The 23,465-nt window shown below is 44.1% G+C and overlaps 1 protein-coding gene across 4 annotated transcripts in view; it reads left to right on the forward strand.

Moving 5' to 3' along the window:
* The first annotated feature begins 1,444 nt into the window (after nucleotides 1–1,444).
* ADGB (androglobin) overlaps nucleotides 1,445–23,465 on the forward strand; it is a 505,879-nt gene continuing 483,858 nt past the window's right edge. For 3 of the 4 annotated variants that reach the window (XM_073627819.1, XM_073627820.1, XM_073627821.1), the window contains exon 1: nucleotides 1,445–1,636. In XM_073627819.1, coding sequence (XP_073483920.1) covers nucleotides 1,563–1,636 — 74 coding nt within the window. In that variant the 5' untranslated portion in view covers nucleotides 1,445–1,562. The remainder of the gene's footprint in view (nucleotides 1,637–23,465) is intronic. The other variant, XM_073627822.1, reaches the window with a different exon arrangement.

The following is a 23,465-nucleotide window of genomic DNA, read 5'->3' on the forward strand; positions in this document are numbered from 1 at the left end:
AATTTTGAAAAAAAAAAACAAAAAACATTTTTTCTTTTTGCTATAATAAATATAAAAAAAATGTAAATAAAAAGAATTTATTCATCAGTTTAGGCCAATATGTATTCTGATGCATATTTTTTGGTAAAAAAATCGCAATAAGCAAAAACTTTTGCTGTAATAAATATTAAAAAAAAATGTAAAAAAAAACAAATTTCTTCATTAGTTTAGGCCAATATGTATTCTGCTACATATTTTTGGTAAAAAAAAAAAAAAAAAAAATCGCAATAAGCGTATATTAATTGGTTTACGCAAAAGTTATAGAGTCTACAAAATAGGGGATAGATTTATGGCATTTTTTTTTTTTTTTAGTAGTAATTTTGGGCGATCAGCGATTTTTAGTGGGACTGCGACATTGCGGCGGACAAATCGGACACTTAACTGACATTTTTTACACTTTTTTGGAAACCAGTGACATTACTACAGTAATCAGTGCTAAAAATATGCACTGTTATTGTACTAATGACACTGTCAGGGAAAGGGTTAACACTAGGGGCGATCAAGGGGTTAAATGTGTTCCCTGGGTGTGTTTACTAACTGTATGGGGGACTGTGTCACTGGGGGACAACACACAGATCCATATTCCTGCATAGCAGAAATACAGCATTAGTGTGATCTCCCCTGTCAGAATGGAGATTTGCCTTTGTTTACGCAGGCAGATCCCCATTCTGTCACTGCGGGGAATGATCGCAGGTGGCCGGCGGACATCGAGTCCGCCGGACCCCTGCTGACTGTCTCTCTTGCTGGCCGACGGGAGTGCGCGTGCGCCCACAAAAGCGAGTTTACGAGCCCGACGTACAATGACAGCGATTCGCGGGATCAAGCCAACCTGCCGCCGTATAATCACGGCTGCTGGTCGGCAAGCGGTTAAACTTGTAAACAAAAAGTTCCAGAAAAGGGTCTGATCAGCAAGTGGTTACATTTTTTTTTTTTTTTTATCGTATATATTTTAGCAGAAAGTAAAAGATCTATTTTCTTTTTCAAAACTTTTTTTGGTTTTTTTTTGTTTATATCGCTAAAAAAGCTCAGTGGTGATCACATACCACCAAAAGAAAGCGCCATTTGTGGGAAACGAATTTTATAAATAGCGTTTGGGTACAGCGTTGCATGACCGCGGAATTACCAGTTAAATTGGGGCGGTGCTGAATAGCAAAAAAATGGCCTGGTCATGAAGGGGGTAAAATCTTCCGGCTCTGAAATGGTTAAATAAACTATGGCTTGACATCTCAGCAGCAGCCTACATGTCATGTCAGGACAAGTTTCCTGTTGCTGTAGGAAGTGTGGATGAGACCAACATTGAGAGAAATTTATAGCAAAACATTATATTATTATATATTTGGGAAACAAAGTCTGTTGGATCATGTGATCACACAAGATGAAGCGCGTTCCCGATCCTCAGCGTACATACACAGGAGGCGCGTAACAGTCGTTTCCTAGCAACCCGAGGACGCGGTGTTCCCGGTGCTGAGTGATTGAAGTACAGAGAGCGATCAGGAGTGTCGGAGCTCCATATAGCCGCCGTCATGTCCTCCAAACAAGGCAAGAAGAAGGATTCTGCCCACCGCCTGAGCTCTGCGATGGGTCAAACTCCGAGAGAGTGAGTAGATCAATGGGGGGGGGGATCCGGTGTAACATGGTGTATTGTGCCCGTTCATGGCCCCTAGTCTACTCTATGCTTTATGTCATGGGGAGAGCTGATTACATTGTATTTAGTATAAATGCAGCATGGTTACATTTTTTTTCTTGTGATGTGCATACTTATTACTATCAGCACACATTCACATTTGTGTTGTGTGCTCAGATTGTACGATTTTATGAACTGTGGAAAAAAAAAACGCATGTTGCGCTTGCATTGCCATACATTCTCAATGGCATCCCGAACACAGCAAGCAAGAAACGTGGTTTTGTACGAAAGCAGGGCTGCTATTAGATATCACAGGGCCCCAAACCGCCTATCTGACAAGGCCCCCCCCCCCAAAAAAAAATTACAATAATATTTTCATTAAACCCTCACTAAAATCATTATTAGCGGGAACAATAAAATCCCGGAGAGGGAAGAGGATTGGTGAGGCAAGGGCAATTTCAGGAACCAATCCCCAGTGTGTTTCTCCATGCAGCGGCTGAAAGCCAATGGCAGGGAGAGAAGGAGAAGCCAGCTGTTAGCTGCTGCAGGAAGAGGCACCTAAGGGATCAGTTCTTCTAATTCTCCCCCCCTTCCTGCTTTACCAATCACCCCCTTTACTGCCCATATCCAATTCCACTGCCCCCCCCCCCCCCCCCTGCTGGCCTGGGCCCTGTATATTGAGGACTGGCGCTACCCCCTTATCAGCGGCCCTGTACGCAAGAGAATGCACTTCCTATAATGGGAAGAGGTCTACTGGCGTTTGTGTCTCAGATGCCTAGGTATGAGAAGTGCTCTGCTCCCTGCCTCTGCCCTACTTCATGCTATCTCTGCCCCAAAACAATATTTTTGTTAAAATACACTAAAATCATTAAAGGACACAAACACAACTCATCTTACAAAATCTTGCTAACTATAAAAGATAAAACTGGATTGAATAAATAAAGCTCTGTGTTTGAATAAGATCTTGGGTCTCATTCACATGGGCACAACGGCCAGTACATTGTGAATCAGCATTTTTTAATTTTTATTTTATGTGACTGGAGCTGTGTGCAGGCTGCCCATGTTACTCTATGGCATGGATCTCCAAACTGCGACCTGGGGGCCTGGATGCGGCCCTTTACTTGCCTTTATCTGGCCCTTGGGGCACTATTCTATCTACTGACACCAATGATGGGGCATAATTCCTGTCGCTCACGCCAACAATGGGGGACTATTCCTCCCACTGACACTCCAACAATGGGGCACTATTCTATCCACTGACATGAACAATGGGGCACTATTCCTCCCACTGACACCAAGAATGAAGCACTATTCCTTCTACTGACACAAAAGATGGGGCACTATTCCTCCCACTGACACCAACAATGAGGCACTATTCCTTCCACTGATACCAACAACAAGGCACTATTCTTCCCAAGGATACCAGCAACAGGGCACTACCCCCCCCCTCCCCCAGTGCCACACCAACAATGGGGGACTATTCCTCCCACTGACACTCCAATGATGGGGCACTATTCTTTCCACTGATATAAACAATGGGTCACTATTCATCCCACTGACACCATGAATGAAGCACTATTCCTTCCGCTGACACAACAGATGGGGCACTATTCCTCCCACTAATACAACAATGGGGCACTATTCCTCCCACTGAAACCAACAATGGGGCACTTTTCCTCCCACTGACACCAACGATGGGGCATAATTCCTCCCACTGACAGCAACCATTGGGGCACTATTCCTTTTATTGATACCAACGATGAGGCACTATTTCTCCCACTGACACCAACAATAGGGCATAATTTCTCCCACTGACACCAACAATAGGGCATAATTTCTCCCACTGACACCAACAATAGGGCATAATTTCTCACATTGTCACCATTGAAAGGGCACTATTCCTCCCACTGCCATCAACCATGGGGCACTATTCCTTCTATTGATACAAAGGAAGGGGCACTATTCTTCCCACTGACAACATTGGGGCACTATTTCTCCCACTGATACCAATGATGGGACATTTTCTACTTCCACTGCCTCTAGTCTTGCCCCCCTAAAGTCTGAAGGACAGTAAAATGGCCCTTTGTTTAGAAAGTTTGGAGACCCCTGCTCTATGGGGATGCAACAGCTGTATGAACAATGCCGCAGTTCCTAATTTGAAGGCATGTGGATGTAGGTGTACAGCCCCAAACACAGACGTGTGCATTTGGTGCCACTCACTCACACCTAAATTAGGACCTGTGGCTGTGTTCATACAGCCTCTGCATCCCCATAGAGTAACATGCGGCTCCAGTTGCCTGAACCCACCTGTAATTAACACTGTATGGGCCAGAGAATCCGTGTGAATGAGCCTTTTATTTCTTTAAGTTATTTTTTATAGTTTTTTTTTTACTTTTTAAAATTTGTAATTATCTTTTACATTTTTTTTTTTAATTCTTACAATCTGGGGTGGCTTGGGTGAAATATCAGGGATCTATACAGACTTTCTAACCTGAAAGTGATTGTAAGGGTTTTTTTTTAATAACAAACACATCATACTTACCTCCACTGTGCAGCTCGTTTTGCACAGAGTGGCCCCGATCCTCGTCTTAAATATACCTATCGCGGCCATATTGTCATATAGGTATGACGCGATAGGTATATTTAAGCTGCAGAGCGTCCATCCAATCATATCCCCCTGATGAAGACACGTGATCCCTGTGTTGAACACGCATAGGGGAGTGGCCAGGACGGAGCAAGGAGCTGTGAGTTCTGCTTGGGATGAAATGCATACCTTACCCTCGCTACCGCTGTATTGTCTGAGGTCTATGTATAAATAGGTGCACTGACGCACCTTTGAATTGTGAGTACCCCTTTGTGGGGAGTGTTTTTAATCAATAAATCTTTAATAGCGTTATGACACTATTGAGTTCTCTCTTTATCACATATTAAGTTTGTGGAGTTGCATCGGAGCCGTGCATCAGCTGATCAGCATTGAGCCGTGGGAAGGATCAAAAGCGTGTTTTGGCTTAGTGTAATAGCTGGGTCACATGCTCTGAGGTGAGCGCAATTCCTGGGGGGTCACTGCAGAGCACTGGAGCATGAATTTGCAGCACAAAGGAACACTTTAAGCATGCTGGATCTGCATCTTGGGACACTTATCATATACACTTATGTGATTCGATTTACAGGATTGCACTGATCACTCTGCAGCATTTTAAATGATTGATGATCACACTATATGCTGGTCACTGAGCACTTTTTGAGTTTATATGCACTTTAATATATTTGTATATAGATCTACATTATTGTTTATGCACTTTGCACTTTACTGTGTATTTGTTATCCATATTTGTATCCACTAATGGATTGTTTAGTGGTGATGCATTATTAATAATTTACCCGAATAGGGTTATTTAACATAGCAGGCACGGCATTTTTCTGCCTTATTATCTCTTTATGATATTTTGTTATATTTTTGTATATATATATTTTATATATATATATATATATATATATATATATATATATATATATATATATATATATATATATATTATTTTTTTTTGTTTTTTATTTTTTGATTTACTTATTGATTGTCACAATACACTTTAGCGCAGCGTAATTTTTCTACATTGGATTGAGTGCACGGTTTATGAGACGTGATCTACGCATGCAGCTAGGTGGGGATATTCTTTTGGGCATAAGATCAGTGTGGCTCGCAGGGTTTTCCCTTTGTCTGTGAAATACTCTGGTTGGATTGGCAGTGTAGTTGCCAGATCCTGGCTGACTGCTTGTGTTGTAAAGGAATGTGATTTCAGCCATAGTTGCCAACATTGTAAAAAATTTTATAGGGACACTTTTTTGGCTGTAGGCGGAGTCTTATTATAATTAGGGGGCAGGCATGAATGCGTGAATAGTGGGCGTGGCTTATATGGGCATAGTTCAAATGGGGGTGTGATTAGAGTCCGAGATGAATGAGAGATGGTGAAAGAAAGGGGAAAAGAGGGAGGGAGGGAGGGAGGGAGAAAGAAGGAAAGAAGTAGGGAAGGAGAGAGGAGGAAGGAAAGTGGGATGGAAGGACAGCAGGCCCAGATCCTACACCACAATAGAAATGTGTATTCCAGAGTTTAATAAATCAACAGATAAAGATACTCCAAACACCTGGTGTTAGTGCTTCAATCATCCTGGCACCATGGTTGTTGTGGTGTCAGGATGATTGAAGCGCATTATTACTATTATTACATTGTAATATAGAATGAAATCATTCAACTCACCATAATGCAAAATCGGTGGGACCCCTGAGCATGTCACCTGCCACGTCGCCTGCCACCAGGTGCCTCCAGCAGAGTACGTGCTTGCATCAGGTGCCCCCAGCAGAGTCTGCCCTTATATCAGGTGCCCCCAGCAGAGTCCGTCCTTACATCAGGTGCCCCCAACAGAGTCCGTCCTTACATCAGGTGCCCCCAGAAGCAGAGGCCCTCCTTACAGATCTGTGTCCCTGGCAGCGGAGCCCCTCCTTACATCTTTTGTCCCCAGCGGAACCCCTGCTTACATCTGGTGTCCCCAGCGGAGCCCCTCCTTACATCTGGTGTCCCCAGCGGAGCCCCTCCTTACATCTGGTGTCCCCAGCGGAGCCCCTCCTTACATCCGGTGTGCCTGCAGCAAAGTTTCCGCCGCCATTACCATACATTTTTAGTAACAGGCCGAGGTAATCAAGATAGAGGCGGAGAAATTGAATAGAAATTGAGCTGCGGAGCCACAACAGGTCACAAACCGAACAGCAGCGGGGCGGGGGATAGGTGGTGCCGCAGCTCAATTTCTATTGTCAGCCATCCGGCCGGCTCCGCCTCTTGTTCTTGGTCTTTGGTAAAATGGCGGCCGGTGGAGACTTTGTCTCCGCTGGCCGCGAACCTCTAGCGGAGGCGGCGTGGAGCCGCGAAAGATCTGGAAAAAAATTATTTCCCGGGACATTTCCTGGGAAACTCTAAAATCGGGAAAAAGGTCCAAATCCCCGGAATGTCCCGGGAAATTCGGGACAGTTGGTAAGTATGTCTCAGCCCTGCGGAGGAGGAGCAGTATAGAGGAAAAGGAGCTCAGCAACCGGGCATAGCATCCAGGGCGGAGAGGGTGGTCAGGGGACTTTGGGGGGGCGCGCAACTTAGATCTAGGGGGGCAAAGCCATGTGACACAAAATCTGGAGCCTACAGCCCCTCTGTGGCCCCTTAGGAGGTGTTAAGGGATCTGTTTTAGCAATTTCTGAAGGTTTCTCTGTCAGTGTTGGGGGAAGGTCACTTCCCGGAGGTGTGTGTCTTTTCCCTAGTTGTCAGGGAAGGGGGGTAAGCGGAGATCCCCAGGTGGGGGGTACAGAGAATCCCAGCCGGTGACTAGGAGAGCGGTGTCATACTTCACCAGTGACATCCATCCCATCGTGGCTACAGGATGACACTCTCCTCCTCTTAACTCGCTAAACTCAGTTACCGTTCCATGTTGCCAGCACAGCACAGACACTTCCCCATCCTGGGCTGCTCTTACCACGTGCTCCTCTCCATTCAGGAAATGGCTCACAGCTTCTCCTCAGCCAATGAGAACAGAGGGGTGTGGACTGTGGAAGGCAAAGTGGAAGCCCAGTACTGGAGTGTGGCTGTAGGGCCCTAGGGCAGATCGGAGCTGGACATTGTGGAGGATATGATAATATAACAGGCAGGTTACAGGGGCCCCCTGTAGCTAGGGGTGGGGCTGCGATTGTAACCCCTACAACCCCTTATACTACGCCCATGGTTAAACATGCTTCCACCACCTTCTAACTCCTATTATAGCTACCATGTGAAAGTGTATACTTACCTATTCTGAGTGTGCTGTGGTCCTGTCACATGGTCACCTTCCAGCAGCAGCTTCAGGGGAGAGGAGGGACAGCAGACAACGTAAGCTCCATAGTAAGCCCATAGGTGATGTCACAGCACAGGTATTTCATCCATTGTTGGTGATCTCTCTCTTAAAGCTGGCCGCTGGGAATCAATCATTTGACCGGGCCAGTGTGCTCTAAGAATAGGTAGGTATATGCATTTTCCTTTCATAGTGTAGTTAGAATAGGAGTTAGAAGGGGGGTGGGAGCAAGTTTAAGTATAGTTAGAAAAAGCCTGGAATTCCACTTTAATTGTATCAGAATGATGAATTCCTTTGTCCCTTAGGCCTGATTCACACCTATGCATGTTTAGTGCTTTTTACATTTTGCAGGTTTGCGCTACAGAACGTGTTCCATAGGAAACCATGTTAAATGGACTGTAGTGCAAATCTGCAAAATGCAAAAAGCACTAAAAATGCATAGGTGTGAATCAGGCCTAAGGCTGGGTTCAAACCTATGCTAATTGGATGCATGTTTCCCCACATCAAATTCACATGACAGGAGATTGTGACCGGCTCTCTATGGAGCCGGTTCACATATCTCCGTTGCGACTGTAGAGCGGCTTGCACAGGAACGCTGTGTGTCTTTGGCTCCATTTTAGGGCCGAATTCAGGCAAAAATTCGGCTCTGATTCGTCTCTGAAATGGAGGCTTAGGCTTAATTCACACTAATGCGTTTTTTGATGCATTTTGCATTTTGCAGAAATGCAGGGAATTTTTTTTTAACTTGAGTTCCTAAGGAAAACGTTTACATCAATGCATTTTTGTGCCTCTGAGTTTTTGGAAAGGGTCGGAGACATTTTTTTCCTGCAAAATGCAGCCTTTTACATGTAATAGACTTCAATGGACCCGCATCCAAAACGCAAGTACTGCCCCCATTGTTATCTAAGACATGCTTGATATTGGCATGGACAGATCAGCGGGACGCAGCATCGGAGGAGAGTCGTCAGCGGGAGCGACGGCAGAGGAAGAAGAACACCGAACAAAGAATACAGGAGAAAGAAGAATACTGGAAGAAGAAGCGGGAGAAGGAGAAGCCCAGAGGAGGAAGATGCGGGAGAAGATGGAGGAAGACACTACTTTTTTTTTATGGTGAATGAGTAGGGGTACAATGTAACCCATACTCATTTGCATAGGGGGGAGGCCCAGATCTTGTTAAAGGGATTTTAAGGCCCGATAAGGCCCCCGCCTGCAGACCCTGACAACCCCTGATCAAGGGTTGTCTCCATCAACATGGGGGCAAGGTGCTTTGGGGTGGGGGGCGCAAAGCACCCATCCCCCCATGTTGAGGGCATGTGGCCTGGTATGGTTCAGGGTAGGGGGCGCTCACTTTTTTTTTAGCCAGCAATTCTTTTTTTTTTACATTCAGCGGGGAAGTACACTGACAACTGACGCCTCCTTGGCAACCAGCTATATACAGTGTAAAAAAATCAAAAACACAAAACGCAAATCGAGGTAAAAATGCGTGTCCAAAAACGCGGCAAGCACCACAAAAAACACTGTAGAAACGCTCAACAGCAACATGCATAGATGTGAATTGAGCCTAAGAATTGATAGCCACATGCATTTTCCTTTCATAGTGTAGTTAGAATAGGAGTTAGAAGGGGGGGAGCAAGTTTAAGTATAGTTAGGAAAAGCCTGGACTTCCACTTTAATTGTATCAGAATGATGAATTCCTGTGTCCCTTAGGCCTGATTCACACCTGTGCATTTTTTTTTTTTGTAAATTACTTTTTATTGAGTTTTTTGACATACAACAAACAATAACCCGCATAAGCGGAAACAGACACTAGTTACAGCATAAAAACATCCCAGTGTAAAACAATAAAAAAAGAAAACAAACAATAAATACATAAAAACACCCCCAGAACAAATACAAAAGGGTAATACTCAGCCCTGGTACAGTCTTGCCTTGACAGAAATTCCCACTACATTACCCTCCAGCCGGAGGTGTGATTTATAGTGGTTCCGTGCAGTGACTTTCCTTTCTATCGTACAGGAGAATATCTGCTCATGTGGTCCTTTCCTCCCCAACTCCCCCATTCCCCCACCAGGAGGAACAGTAACCTCTAAGTATATGAAAAGTTCATCTATTGAGAAGAGCTTTACATTGGTCTCCAGCTAGCCCGCACTCTTCTAGCACTCCAAAAACTATTCCTTCAGAGCACTGCAGGAAACCACAGGATCAGTGTGTGTAGCTGATCATGTAGTTAATCCGAGACTGTGTCCACAGAAGCCATCCACCCTCCCCAAACCTTATCGAACTTGGCTAGAGACCCTCTGCTCAAATAGGTGGCTTTATAAATGGGATTTCCAGGTCTCCAAGGTTGGGGTAGACAAACTCCTCCAGGATAGGACCATTCGCTTTTTAGCATAAAACAATAATAGGGTGAGAAGAGTTCGTATAGCCCTAGTAGTGGCCAAAGGTTCAACCAAATGCAACAAGCACACTTCAATGGACAGGAGGATTGAAATAGAGGTGACCGATTTAATACAGTGGGCTACAGCTTGCCAGTATGTTTTAATATGAGGACAATCCCAGAATATATGCATGAAATTTGCCATAGGCGTGGAGCATCTCCAGCAAAGAGACTGCTGGTTCCCAAACATTTTCGCTAATCTAGCCGGAGTTAGGTATATTATATGTAGGAATTTGTAGTGAACTAAATGGTCTCTGGTAGAGACTAGATATTGAAACGCGATCCCCAGCATGTCATCCCAATTGTCCCCGTCCACAACCGGGGCCACCGCCTCCCAGGCCAGTCTACAAGGTTCCATTAACGTGCCAGTTTCTTGGAAAAGGTCCTTATATATGCTAGAGACTGGTTTAACCAAGGAGTCACTGTGCGTCAATAATTCCAAGTCACTAGGGTCAAGGTTCAATAGTTCCCTTCCAAATTGTGAGTAAAGTGCATGTCTCAGTTGGATGTATCTAAAGAAGTGGGAGATGGGTAGGGTGAGATGCTCCTTGAGTTCGTTAAATGACATTAAGATGCCATTTAGTACAATATGTTGTAAGGTTTTGACCCCATATTTAGTCCAGACAAAAGGGTTCGGGTAGTCATAAAAATGTACCAGATTGGGATTTCTCCACAACGGTAAATTAGGGGAGAGCTACACACAGCACACTAGCACGCTAGCACACTAAATGACCGCATTCCCTGAGTCATATTCCATGCCCTAATCACTGAGCGCATAGAGGGAGTCAGAGAGTATGAAGACTTTAAACCTCTGTAGACCAAGTGTGAGAGTGCCTCATCAGAGCCTACACAGGCCGCCTCCAGGGACACCGAGGTGTCATCTGGGGGAGACGTCAACCAGCGGTGAGCTACTGTCAGTTGGCTAGCTAGGAAATATTTATAGAAACTAGGCACCGCAGGGCCCCCCTCCCCCCATGGCTGCTGGAGAATGGTCATTTTCAGGCGGGGAGTTCCCTCCTGCCACAAAAAGGAAGAGAGCATACTATCTATTGATTTGATAAGAGACTTTGGGATCCACACTGGCGAGTTTCTGAGAATATACAGAAGCAAGGGCAGAATTTTCATCTTGATCAGGTTTATTTTCCCAATGAGGGACAGTAGGAGGTTTTTCCAGGCGTGAAACTTTCTAGATAGAACACCAAGTAGAGGGGAGACATTAAAAAACACTTCCCGCCCGCACACGTCATATGACGTCCTGGGCTTTGGGTGGGTATATCTGAATGATGCCTGTAGTTACAGACATCATTCAGATATTGCTGGTTTCAGCCTGCGAATCTCTACACCATAGGAACGATCATAGCGGCCGTTCCGCCGCTTGATCGTTCCTATGGGAGGCGAGAGGGGATGTCCCTCCCCTCCCGCTGCCCTCCGGTGCTTGCTCCGACTCACCGTTATGATTGGTGAGGCGGAGAGCGGATCCGCCAGCGCCGGATGTAGATCATAGAGATTTCCGGCGGACCAGATGGTCGCCGGAGTCTCTAAGATCATCGGAGGCCAGGCGCGATGTTATGACGTCACGCCTGGCCTCTCCATTAAAAAAAACGGCGCCGCTTTGGCTGGGAAGCGTTGATCGTTTTATTTTTTTTTTTATTTCAGGCTTCCCAGCCTAGTGGTGAGATGTGGGGTCTTATTGACCCCATATCTCACTATTAAGAGGACCTGTCATGTTATATTCCTATTACAAGGGATGTTTACATTCCTTGTAATAGGAATAAGAGTGATCAAAAAAGTTTTTTTTTCAAAAAAGTGTCAAAATAAAAAAAAATATATAATTATCAATAAAAAAAAAAAAAAAGTTTTAAAGCGCCGCTGTTCCCGTCCCGCCCCGCCCACATATGAAAACTGTGTTCAAACCATACATGTGAGGTATCGCCGCGAACGTTGGAGCGAGAGCAATCATTTTGTCACTAGACCTCCTCTGTAACGCAAAACATGTAACCAGTAAAAAAATTTCAAGCGTCGCCTATGGGGATTTTTAAGTACCGAACATTGGCGCCGTTCTACGAGTGTGTGCAATTTTGAAGCGTGACATGTTAGGTATCTATTTACTCGGCGTAACTTTATCTTTTACAATATACAAAAACATTGGGCTAACTTTACTGTTTTGTTTTTTTTTTTAAACACAAAACTGTTTTTTTCCCAAAAAAAAAAAACGCGTTCGAAAAATTCCTGCGCAAATTCCGTGTGAGATAAAAAGTTGTAACAACCGCCATTGTATTCTCTAGGGTGTTTGCTAAAAAAACATATATAATGTTTGGGGGTTCTGTGTAATTTTCTAGCAAAAAAAATGATGATTTTTACATGTAGGAGAGAAATGTCAGAATTAGCCTGGTAGGAAGTGGTTAAGGTCAATGAACACCTATGCATTTTTAGTGCTTTTTGCATTTTGCAGTTTTGCACTACACAACGTCTTCCATAGGAAACCATGTTAAATGGACTGTAGTGCAAATCTGCAAAAAGCACTAAAATTTCACCCAGCAGGTTGCAGTTTGCATATTCCAGGTGCATTTTGTGTTTTTCAATGCACATTTTTGAGCCATTGAAGTCTATGGAACCAAGAACCAGAAAAAAGTCCCTGGCCCTTTCCATAAAATGCACAGATGTGAACATGACCCATAGGAAACCATGTTAAATGGACTGTAATGTGTTTCTGCAAAACTGAAAATGCACTAAAAAATGCATATGTGTGAACCAGGCCTAAACGAACTTCAAGAAACAGATTTTATGGTAAGTATGTTGTAAAAAATCCTGTTTTTCTATGGATTCAGTTCACACCGATCTGCTGCAATGGTGAGAGTTGAAAAAAAACAAGACGAGCTGCATATTACAGCATGACATGATCAGTCTCCCAACCATAAACTGAGCCCAAGAGCTGTTGATGCTTGATTTACACACATATGCGGTGTGTCACCACACGTATGCGTTACGTGGTCAGCAGGAGGTTAACCCCTTGTTACACTTAAATAGCTTTAATTACTATTTTATTTTGTTACTGTCCTTTAGCAGTGTGGCTGTGCACCTGTCCCTGTGTACCTGTCAAGCTCAGATGTGTGGGTCAGTCTGTAGAGCCGCTGCATCACCACTGACTTACACAGGCTGCCTGCACACAGCTCCACGCTCCTCTGACAAACAGCTCTTCATACTCTACAGGCCTCTGCGACCATGTGAATGAACCCTAAAAAGCAAATCTGTAAAGGGGATTTAGGTTAAAAATAACTTTTTTATCCTTTGTAGTAGAAACATCATTTTGGTGTCTGATCATGAAGGACAAATTTCAGAAAAACATTAGCACTTTATAATTACACTTGTTATTTTAGGCTGATTACTGGTCCAAGTGAAATATTGTACTTCTTTCAATCTCTTACTTTTTACCTTGAACCGGCTCTCGCCCACCGTACAGTAAAATGATGACGGGGCGGGACCACTCTTGTTCTGGGACGACGTCATATGAAGTCAGCCCACTCTTGCCACGCATGCGTACCATCAGGGCAGACCAGTGCGGCAATCTGTGTTGCGGCCTGTCTCCCGGAGACATCGCATCACCGGTCATGGCAAAGAGCAAATGACAGCGGCCCTTTACCATGTGTCCATTCACAGCCAATCACAAATGTAAACACAGACCAGTAACTGTCTGTTACCGGCTCTCCTCTCCTCACACACATTGTTTGCATTGTGAGGAGAGTCAGGGAACAGTGAGTTACCGATCTGTGTCTGTCAGTGTACTGCACCAAGGACCATTCAAAGAGAACCTGTCACATCACCCATCAGCAGTGTTACAGTCCTCATCAGTGCGCATCAGCAGTGTTACTGTCACTCCCCCCCGTGCACCTGTCACCCTTCAGCAGTGTTACTATCACCCATCAGTGACCATTAGCAGTGTGCCTGTTGCCCACCAGTGACCATAAGCAGTGTGCTTGTCGCCCATCAGTGACCATCAGCAGTGTACAGAGCCTATCAGTGCTTAAGTCCGCAGTATACCCGTCGTACAGCCGCCCATCCCCAGAGTACCCATCCTACAGCCGCCCACCCCCAGAGTACCTGCCCTACAGCCGCCCATCCCCAGAGTACCTGCCCTACAGCCCCCCCATCCCCAGAGTACCCGTCCTACAGCCGCCCATCACCAGAGTACCCGTCCTACAGCCGCCCATCACCAGAGTACCCGTCCTACAGCCGCCTATCACCAGAGTACCCATCCTACAGCCGCCCACCCCCAGATTACCTGCCCTGCAGCCGCCCATCCCCAGAGTACCTGCCCTACAGCCCCCCCATCCCCAGAGTACCCATCCTACAGCCGCCCATCACCAGAGTACCCGTCCTACAGCCGCCCATCACCAGAGTACCCGTCCTACAGCCGCCCATCACCAGAGTACCCGTCCTACAGCCGCCCATCACCAGAGTACCCGTCCTACAGCCGCCCATCACCAGAGTACCCGTCCTACAGCCGCCCATCACCAGAGTACCCGTCCTACAGCCGCCCATCACCAGAGTACCCGTCCTACAGCCGCCCATCACCGGAGTACCCGTCCTACAGCCGCCCATCACCAGAGTACCTGTCCTACTGCCGCCCATCACCAGAGTACCCGCCCTACAGCCGCCCATCACCAGAGTACCCGTCCTACTGCCACCCATCAAAAGAGTACCCGTCCTACAGCCGCCCATAACAAGAGTACCCGTCCTACAGCTGCCCATCACCAGAGTACCCGTCCTACAGCCGCCCATCACCAGAGTACCTGTCCTACAGCCGCCCATCACCAGAGTACCCGTCCTACAGCCGCCCATCACCAGAGTACCCGTCCTACAGCCGCCCATCACCAGAGTACCTGTCCTACAGCCGCCCATCACCAGAGTACCTGTCCTACAGCCGCCCATCACCAGAGTACCGTCCTACAGCCGCCCATCACCAGAGTACCCGTCCTACAGCCCCATCACCAAAGTATCCATCCTACAGCCGCTCATCACCAGAGTACCCATCACACAGCCACCATCAGCAGGCTACTAGTCCCAGTGTCACCAGAGCCAGCCATGTTCAAAAAAGTTTACACAAGTGAGGAGGCGTTTCAGAACCTTATCATGACTGATGAGAGCAGTGGGGAGTTCTCACAATCCAATTTCGAATTAGGAATGTATGAACCCATCGAAAGCAGTGGATTGGCGACCGAATCAGAGGAAGAAAAGGATACAGCTCTCTTAAAACCAAGCAGTCACCAGCAGCGCCATACACCCCAATGGTCAATCAGCAAACACCAATGGCACTAGACCCCAGGATGAAAGGCCCAGTACCGGTGCTGGAGTATCACATCCCCCAAGAATCAGGGCCCATACATACCTCCTAGAGCTGCACGATTAATTGTTAAAGAATCAGCAGCTGACAAAAAATAAATAAAAAACTCCAGACAGCCTGCCAAGTTTATCACAACATTGCTTAGGCAGAGATAAAGAGAAACTTTGTAACATTTAGTCCTTTTAGATCAAAGGAATAAACTCCGGTCTGTAAATTAGGTCAGATTAACCACTTAAAGAAGTTATAAAGGCAGAAGGTTTTTATCTTAATGCATTCTATTCATTAAGATAAAAAAAAAACCTTTTGTGTGTAGCAGCCTCTCCAGCACCCCCTAATTACTTACCTGAGCCTCCTCTTTCTCCAGCGACGTCCACGAATGTCTAAGCCATCTGGGACACTCCTTCTGATTGGCTGAGTCACAGCATCACGCCATTGGCTCCCGCGCCTGTCAATCAAAATCAGTCAGCCAATCAGGGAAGAGAGGGGGTGGGGCCAGGTCAGGGCATCGTGTCTGAATGGACACACAGAGCTGTGACTCGGCTCCAGTGCCCCCATAGGAAGCTGCTGACTGTGGGGTCACTCATTAGGAGGGAGGGGACAGGAGCAGCAAAGAGGGACCCGAGAAGAGGAGGATCTGGGCTGCTCTGTGCAAAACCAACTGCATGGAGGACGTAATTATAATACGTTTGTTATTTTAAAAAAAAGAGAGAGACTTTGCAATCACTTTAAAGGAAAAGTCCCGCCTGTGCTCATTCGGCTGGGCTTTTCCTATGGGTCACAGGAGTGCAATTCATTTTGCACACCTGTGACCTGTTTTCAGCACAGAGCGGTCTGAAGTCCGCTCTCTGCTGACGTCATCAGGATCAGTCCAGGCGCCGCGTCATCCCGACTTCGGAAGTTTTGATCCACCAGGTGCTTGGACTGAAGGCCTGTCCCCGCCCCTCCATAGCTCAGCGTTTCAATGAGCGTGGAGGAGCAGAGCAGGAGAGATGCTGACTGATAGGCAGCAGCTCTCTGCTCGGGGAGGTGAGAGAACCGAGCCATCGGCTCAGCAGTGTTCGGTGGCTCGGTTCTCACTGAAGAGGCGGCAGGGGACAGATGCAGCATCGGTCCGATGCTGCATCCACCTAGATAAGTATGAATACGGGATTAAAAAAATCCCATACGTCTCTTTTAAAGACTAAACCTTTTTCTGACACTTGTTGATTTCAAGTTAAAATCTGTATTTTTTGCTAGAAAATTACTTGGAGCCCCCAAGCTAAATATATATATATATATATTTAGCAGAGACCCTAGAGAATAAAATAACGGTCATTGTCAATATTTTATGTCACACTGTATTTGTGCAGCAGTCTTTCGAACACAATCTTTTGGGAAAAAATACACTTGAATGAAACAAATTAAAGAAAAAAAAAAAAACAGTAAAGTTAGCCCAATTTTTTTGTATATTGTGAAAGATGATGTTACGCTGTGAGAATCATGAGAGAATCATGATCTTTATTCTAGGCAAAAAGATTGTTCTTCTCATTTTAGCCAGAATCGTGCAGCTCTAATACCTCCTAGATGCTCTTGCCAACCCATTACGGCTGCCTTCCAGCTCGGGATCATCAAGCCTTCTCCCTTTCACTGCACAGCCAGGTGAAAGGGAGCCAATACTGAAATTTTTTCAGAAATTGATCTTTATTTTTTTTTGCCCAGGAGTTTACTCTAATTGAATGTGGACAATACAAATCTTTTTGCCCAACAGTATATTGATAGCAACCCCAGTTCATCCTATGCCCATCCATATGAGTGGAAACGTCTGACATTGGAGGAGTTCAAAGTGTTTATGGGTCTCACCCTTAACATGGGGCTTAGAAAAAAAAATGAAGGACATGCCTACTGGTCCACCCACCCCATCCACAACATGCCTATTTATTCTTCTGTAATATCCAGGTCCCACTATGAGATGATCACGTGCTTCCTTCATTTCAGTGACAATACCCAGTGCCCTCCCCGAGATCATCCCAACTATGACATAATATATAAATTTCGCCCACTTATTAATTTATTTTTCCAAAGATTTGCTGAACTTTATGTCCCTGACCAAAATATATGTGTGGATGAGTCCCTTGTCCACAAAACATTCCAAGCAAAAGGGCTAGATATGGAGTAAAATTCTACAAGCTTTGTGAAAGACCCATGGGATATCTGTATGCGTTCTGCATATATGAAGGAAGAGATTCCCAGCTTCAGCCCTCTGAGTGCAGAACCTACATCGGCACAAGTGGAAAAATCATATTGGACCTGACATACCCACATCTGCAAAATAGTTATCACATCTACCTGGATAACTTCTACACCAGTCTGCCCCTTTTCCGCCACCCACAACGTGCAAAAACCTTGGCATGCGGTACCCCCAGAAAAAATTTGGGGGATATTTTTCCTGGCTTGTTAGTGTCTCAAGAAATGAGATGGCTGTCAGTACATCAGGTGCGATCAATTTTCAGTGTTTGGCACCACAGCTTGTAGACTCTATACCTTTCACACAGATCAAATAATATACACTGATTTGGGCTATTTTTTACCAATGAAATGTAGCAGTATACATGTTGGCCAAAATTTATGAAGAAAAATTACTCATTTACAAAATTGTATAACAGAAACAAAGAAATAGTTTTTTTTTTTTCAAAATTGTCTGTCTTTTTTAATTTATAGCACAAAAAAACAGTGGTGATTGAATACCACCAAAAGAAAGCTCTATTTGTGTGAAAAAAGCACACAAGTTTCATATGGGTACAGTGTTGCATGACTGAGTAATTGTCATTCAAGGTGTCAGAGCACTGAAAGCTGAAAATTGGTCTGGGGGTATAACTGATCAGTAGGCAAGTGGTTAAACTATATACAGTAAAACCTTGGTTTGAGAGTAACTTATTTTGAGAGCGTTTTGCAAGACAAGCTAAATTTTAAAATAAATTTTGACTCGATATACAAGCGATGTCTTGATATAATAGTAGCGTCATGTCACAACTGAGTAGAAAAGAGAAGAGAGGTGCCTCTAAGTGTAGCAATATGGTCACATTTAATGAAGGTACAACATTTAGCAACTCACATGGTTGATGATTAAAACAGGCACATCTAAGTATACAGGCATTCTCGTCGTCCCTTCCACGCTGAGCTCCACGAGCGGTTCGAGGCATGCTTTCAGATCGCTCTACTGCAGGGTAGTCTTCCCAGATCACAATTGCAGACTGACAGCCGTGAGAGCTGGCGGTTCGGGGGATGGTCTATGTGGATAGCTTTACCCCGGATGCCTGTGCCATGTTCCTCTTTTAATCATCAACCATGTAAGTTGCTAAATGTTGTACCTTCATTAAATGTAAATTTAAATTGCTACACTTAGAGGTGCCTCTCCTCTTTTATACTCTGTAGCTCCTGTTGGATTTTGCTTCTAATCCCCTTGTGGAGGCTTCCATTTGTGGATGGACATTTTATGGTTACGCAACCTTTCACATTGCTTTTTATATGGACTATAAACTGAAGGACTTATGAATAAATGGTTGTGGAACAAATCATTTGAGTTTCCATTATTTCTTATGGGGAAATTTGCTTTGATATACAAGTGCTTTGGATTACAAGCATGTTTCCGGAATGAATTATGCTCGCATTCCAAGGTTTTACTGTACATATATATACCATGCTTCTGTAACATAAATAATCACAAAGGTTTTGATAACTTATTAGGCCTATATCAGAAAAGTGAACATCTGGCTAAACAACATGTTAGCCCCTTAATTATTTATCCATAAGGCTTATGACATGAGGGCAACTGCCGCTAGTGATTTTGCCACTGACTGGTCATTCCCTTTGTAGCTGAGGCAGAGAGATACAGTTTTGTTCAAAATAATAGCAGTGTGTTTAAAAAAAGTGAGTAAAGCTCAAAATCCTTATAATATCTTTTATTTTCATACACGCAAATACATTGGGAACACTGCACAGTCTATTCCGAATCAAAACATGAAGAAAAATATTTCGAGTTTGTTATTATTTTAGGGAAAGTGAAGAAAATGGAATATTAGGCTTTTCCAAAAAAATAGCAGTGTCTGCATTTTTCTTTACAAACTCAAACATTTACTGTATAAACTGAAAAATGCTTGAAGATTTAGCTTTCCTGTGAATCACTGAACTAATCTTTAGTTGTATGACCACTGTTTCTGAGAACTACTTCACATCTGTGTTGCATGGAGTTGACCAACTTCTGACTCCTGTGCACAGTCAGCACTTTTTTTCAACAATGGAACTTTGCGGGGGGCTTCTGGTCGATAGCTTGGCTTCACATAGGCGTCTTCTAATTGTTGCAGTACTCACATGTAACTTTAGACCTTCACCCTGGAGCTGATCATTGACTGAGTCTTTGCCATTTTGGCTATTGTTCGATAAATTCGAATGGTAGTTTTCCGTTTTTTTTTCCATGTCTTTCTGGTTTTGGTTGCCATTTTAAAGCCTTTGAGATCATTTTAGATGAGCAGCCCATTAGTTTCTGCATTTCTTTATATGTTTTCCCCTCTCCAATCAACTTTTTAATCAAAGTATGCTATTCTTCCAAACAGTGTGTGGAACGACCCATTTTACTCCGATTTTTAGAGAGAAATGCACTATACTTAGCATATACAACATTTGCTGCCTCCGTCCTTAAATAAGGGCCACCTGTTTGACACTTGTTTTTTTCACAGACTGAATGACCTCACTAATTGAATTCCACACTGCTATTATTTTGAACACGCCCCTTTCAATTAATGATTAAATTACACAGAATCGGCAGTATGCATGTCATGACTGTTAGGTCTGTTGGTTGTCTACTACTCTACTACACCTACTAGTAAATTATTTGCCGCGTAGAAATATAATTTATACCAGAAATAGTGATTGATCTGGTTAGTGATGTTGAACTGCTATACTTTTGAACACAACTGTAATACATTGCTAGTGAGTGGGATTCTACAGCATTCAGGTGAGCGACACCATGCTTTGTGTGACTACAGAGGAAGCGATTCCATAGGGACACACAAGCAGCCTTTTTAGTGACCCTGCCTCTGGTAATTTTTTGCTAGCGGCAGAATGGCTTGTGTGTCGTCAGCCTAATTCATGTTTCTGTTTCAGTGTTTGTATTGCATTTTGCAAAAAAACAGTCATTGCTGTGGCAATTCTGTAGCATTGTACAACAACAAAAAAGCATGATGGTTAAATTGTGTAATGCCAATGTTATGCTGTATGCTAATAAAACAGTAGAAAATAGAAGCTTTATATAATCATTAACAGGGATAATCTGCAACTGCCATGATGCTACACATGTGATCAGTTATGACACCAGCCATTTGATGGTTTGACAGTTTGGTTAAGGACCCAAGCAAATGTGACAGTTAGCAATCTCTGAATTCCAGGAATGTAACTGTTTTTGAAACTGTTAAATCAATGGGTTTAGTTCCGCTTTATGATTTACTGCTTTTATGGGTAAAGCTCTATATACAGTATCTCACAAATCTGAGTACACCCCTCACATTTTTGTAAATATTTTATTATACCTTTTTTATGTGACAACACTGAAGAAATGACACTTTGCTACAATGTAAAGTAGTGAGTGTACAGCTTGTATAACAGTGTAAATTTGCTGTCCCCTCAAAATAACTCAACACACAGCCATTAATGTCTAAACTTCTGGCAACAAAAGTGAGTACACCCCTAAGTGAAAATGTCCAAATTGCAACAAAGGTGTCAATATTTTGTGTGGGCACCGTTATTTTCCAGCACTGCCTTAACCCTCTTGGGCATGGACTTCACCAGAGCTTCACAGGTTGCCATTGGAGTCCTCTTCCACTTCTCCATGATGACATCATGGAGCTGGTGGATTTTAGAGACCTTGCACTCCTCCATCTTTCGTTTGAGGATGCTCAATAGGGCTAAGGTCTGGAGACATGCTTGGTCAGTCCATCACCTTTACCCTCTGTTTCTTTAGCAAGGCAGTGGTCGTCCTGGAGGTGTGTTTCGGGTTGCTATCATGTTGGAATACTGCCCTATGGCCCAGTCTCCGAAGGAAGGCTATCATGCTCTGCTTCAGTATGTCACTGTACATGTTGGCATTCATGGTTCCCTCAATAAACTGTAGTTCCCCAGTGCCGGCAGCACTCATGCAGCCCCATACCCTGACACTCCCACCACCATGCTTGACTGTAGACAAGACACACTTATCTTTGTACTCCTCACCTGGTTGCCGCCACACACGCTTGACACCATCTGAACCAAATAAGTTTATCTTGGTCTCATTAGACCACAGGACATGGTTCCAGTAATCCACATCCTTAGTCTGCTTGTCTTCAACAAACTGTTTGCAGGCTTTCTTGTGCATCATCTTTAGAAGAGACTTCTTCTGGGATGACAGCCATGCAGACCAATTTGATACAGTATGCAGCGTATGATCTGAGCACTGACAGGCTGATCCCCCCACCCCTTCAACCTCTGCAGCAATGCTGGCAGCACTCATACATCTGTTTCCCAAAGACAACCTCTGGATATGACGCTGAGCACGTGCACTCAACTTCTTAGGTTGACCATGGTAAGACCTGTTCTGAGTGGAACCTGTCCTGTTAAACCACTGTATGGTCTTGGCCACCGTGCTGCAACTCAGTTTCATGGTCTTGGTAATCTTATAGCCTAGGCCAGTGATGGCGAACCTTGGCACCGCAAATGTTTTGAAACTACATTTCCCATGATACTCATGCACTCTGCAGTGTAGTTGAGCATCATGGGAAATGTAGTTCCAAAACATCTGGGGTGCCAAGGTTCGCCATCACTGGCCTAGACCATCTCTATGTAGAGCAACAATTCTTTTTTTCAGATCCTCAGAGAATTATTTACCATGAGGTGCTATGTTGAACTTCCAGTGACCAGTATGAGAGAGTGAGAGCGATAACACCAAAGTTAACACACCTGCTACCCATTCACACCTGAGACCTTGTAACACTAACGAGTCACATGACATTGGGGAAGGAAAATGGCTAATTGGGCCCAATTTGGACATTTTCACTTAGGGGTGTACTCACTTTTGTTACTAGTTGTTTAGACATGAATGACTGTGTGTTGAGTTATTTTGAGGGGACAGCACATTTACACTGTTATACAAGCTGTACACTCACTACTTTACATTGTAGCAAAGTGTCATTGTCACATGAAAAGATATAATAAACTATTTACAAAAATTTGAGGGGTGTACTCACTTTTGTGAGATACTGTATATATGGAGATATTTTACTATTAGGTCAAGGAAGATGAAAAACAAAAAAAGAGAAAGGAAATGGAGGGAAGAGAAAAAAAAAGAAGGGAAAGGGAAGAAAGATCGGTCCATTGTCAAGTAATCATTTAAGGTGATTGAGTAGATGGGTCTGAATGTAACTGCATGAGAAGCGGATCAGTCAAAGAGAAGTGCTTCCCCCCAACTTCACAGACTGATGCAAAGTTATTGCAGAGTGTTAGCATCCATTCCAGGATGAAAAAGTTGTAACCGTCAAAATATTTAATTTTTGTATTAACCATGATATGTCATCTTATCTGTGTTTGCACTTCAGGAAAGTTTTTTTTTTCAATTTCTAGCAAAGGTTTATATTCCGCCCCACTTTCACTTAATTTCTAGCAAAGGTTAATATTTTGAGACACTTTTACATAATTTTTTTTGGTTGTATTGAACTGCATTAGGTTATTTAATGTTTTGTAGTATGCTGACATCAAGTGGTGGTTGACTATAACTTGTTCCATGTTCTCTCGGTCACTGTTAGTTATTCACAGAGACAGGGCTCAGGAAAGTCATTGTCTTCTTACACGTCAAGAAACTGGAAAAACATCCTCTGTACTGAAGTTAGCTGAAGTAAATTTGTGTTGAATTCAATTTCTGTGTCGTATTGAAGAGTTAAGCTGCCTGTTAATGGTGCCAAGTCAGCAGGTGAGCATACTGTCCACACAGACTGGGTCTAAAGAGGTATGTCAAGAAAAATCACTAAGATGTCATCAGGGTCGCTGATAGGGAGGACCGCCGGTCCTCTTGTAGGAGGCCTGAGCACACAGAGGGGCCTGAAAAAGGGAGGGGGATTAGTGAGGGATGACAATTGGGACAAAGAAAACATGTGGAAGGA

The sequence above is a fragment of the Aquarana catesbeiana genome, linkage group LG04 (genome assembly GCF_042186555.1).
Source record: "Aquarana catesbeiana isolate 2022-GZ linkage group LG04, ASM4218655v1, whole genome shotgun sequence".
Classification (NCBI taxonomy): Eukaryota; Metazoa; Chordata; class Amphibia; order Anura; family Ranidae; genus Aquarana; species Aquarana catesbeiana.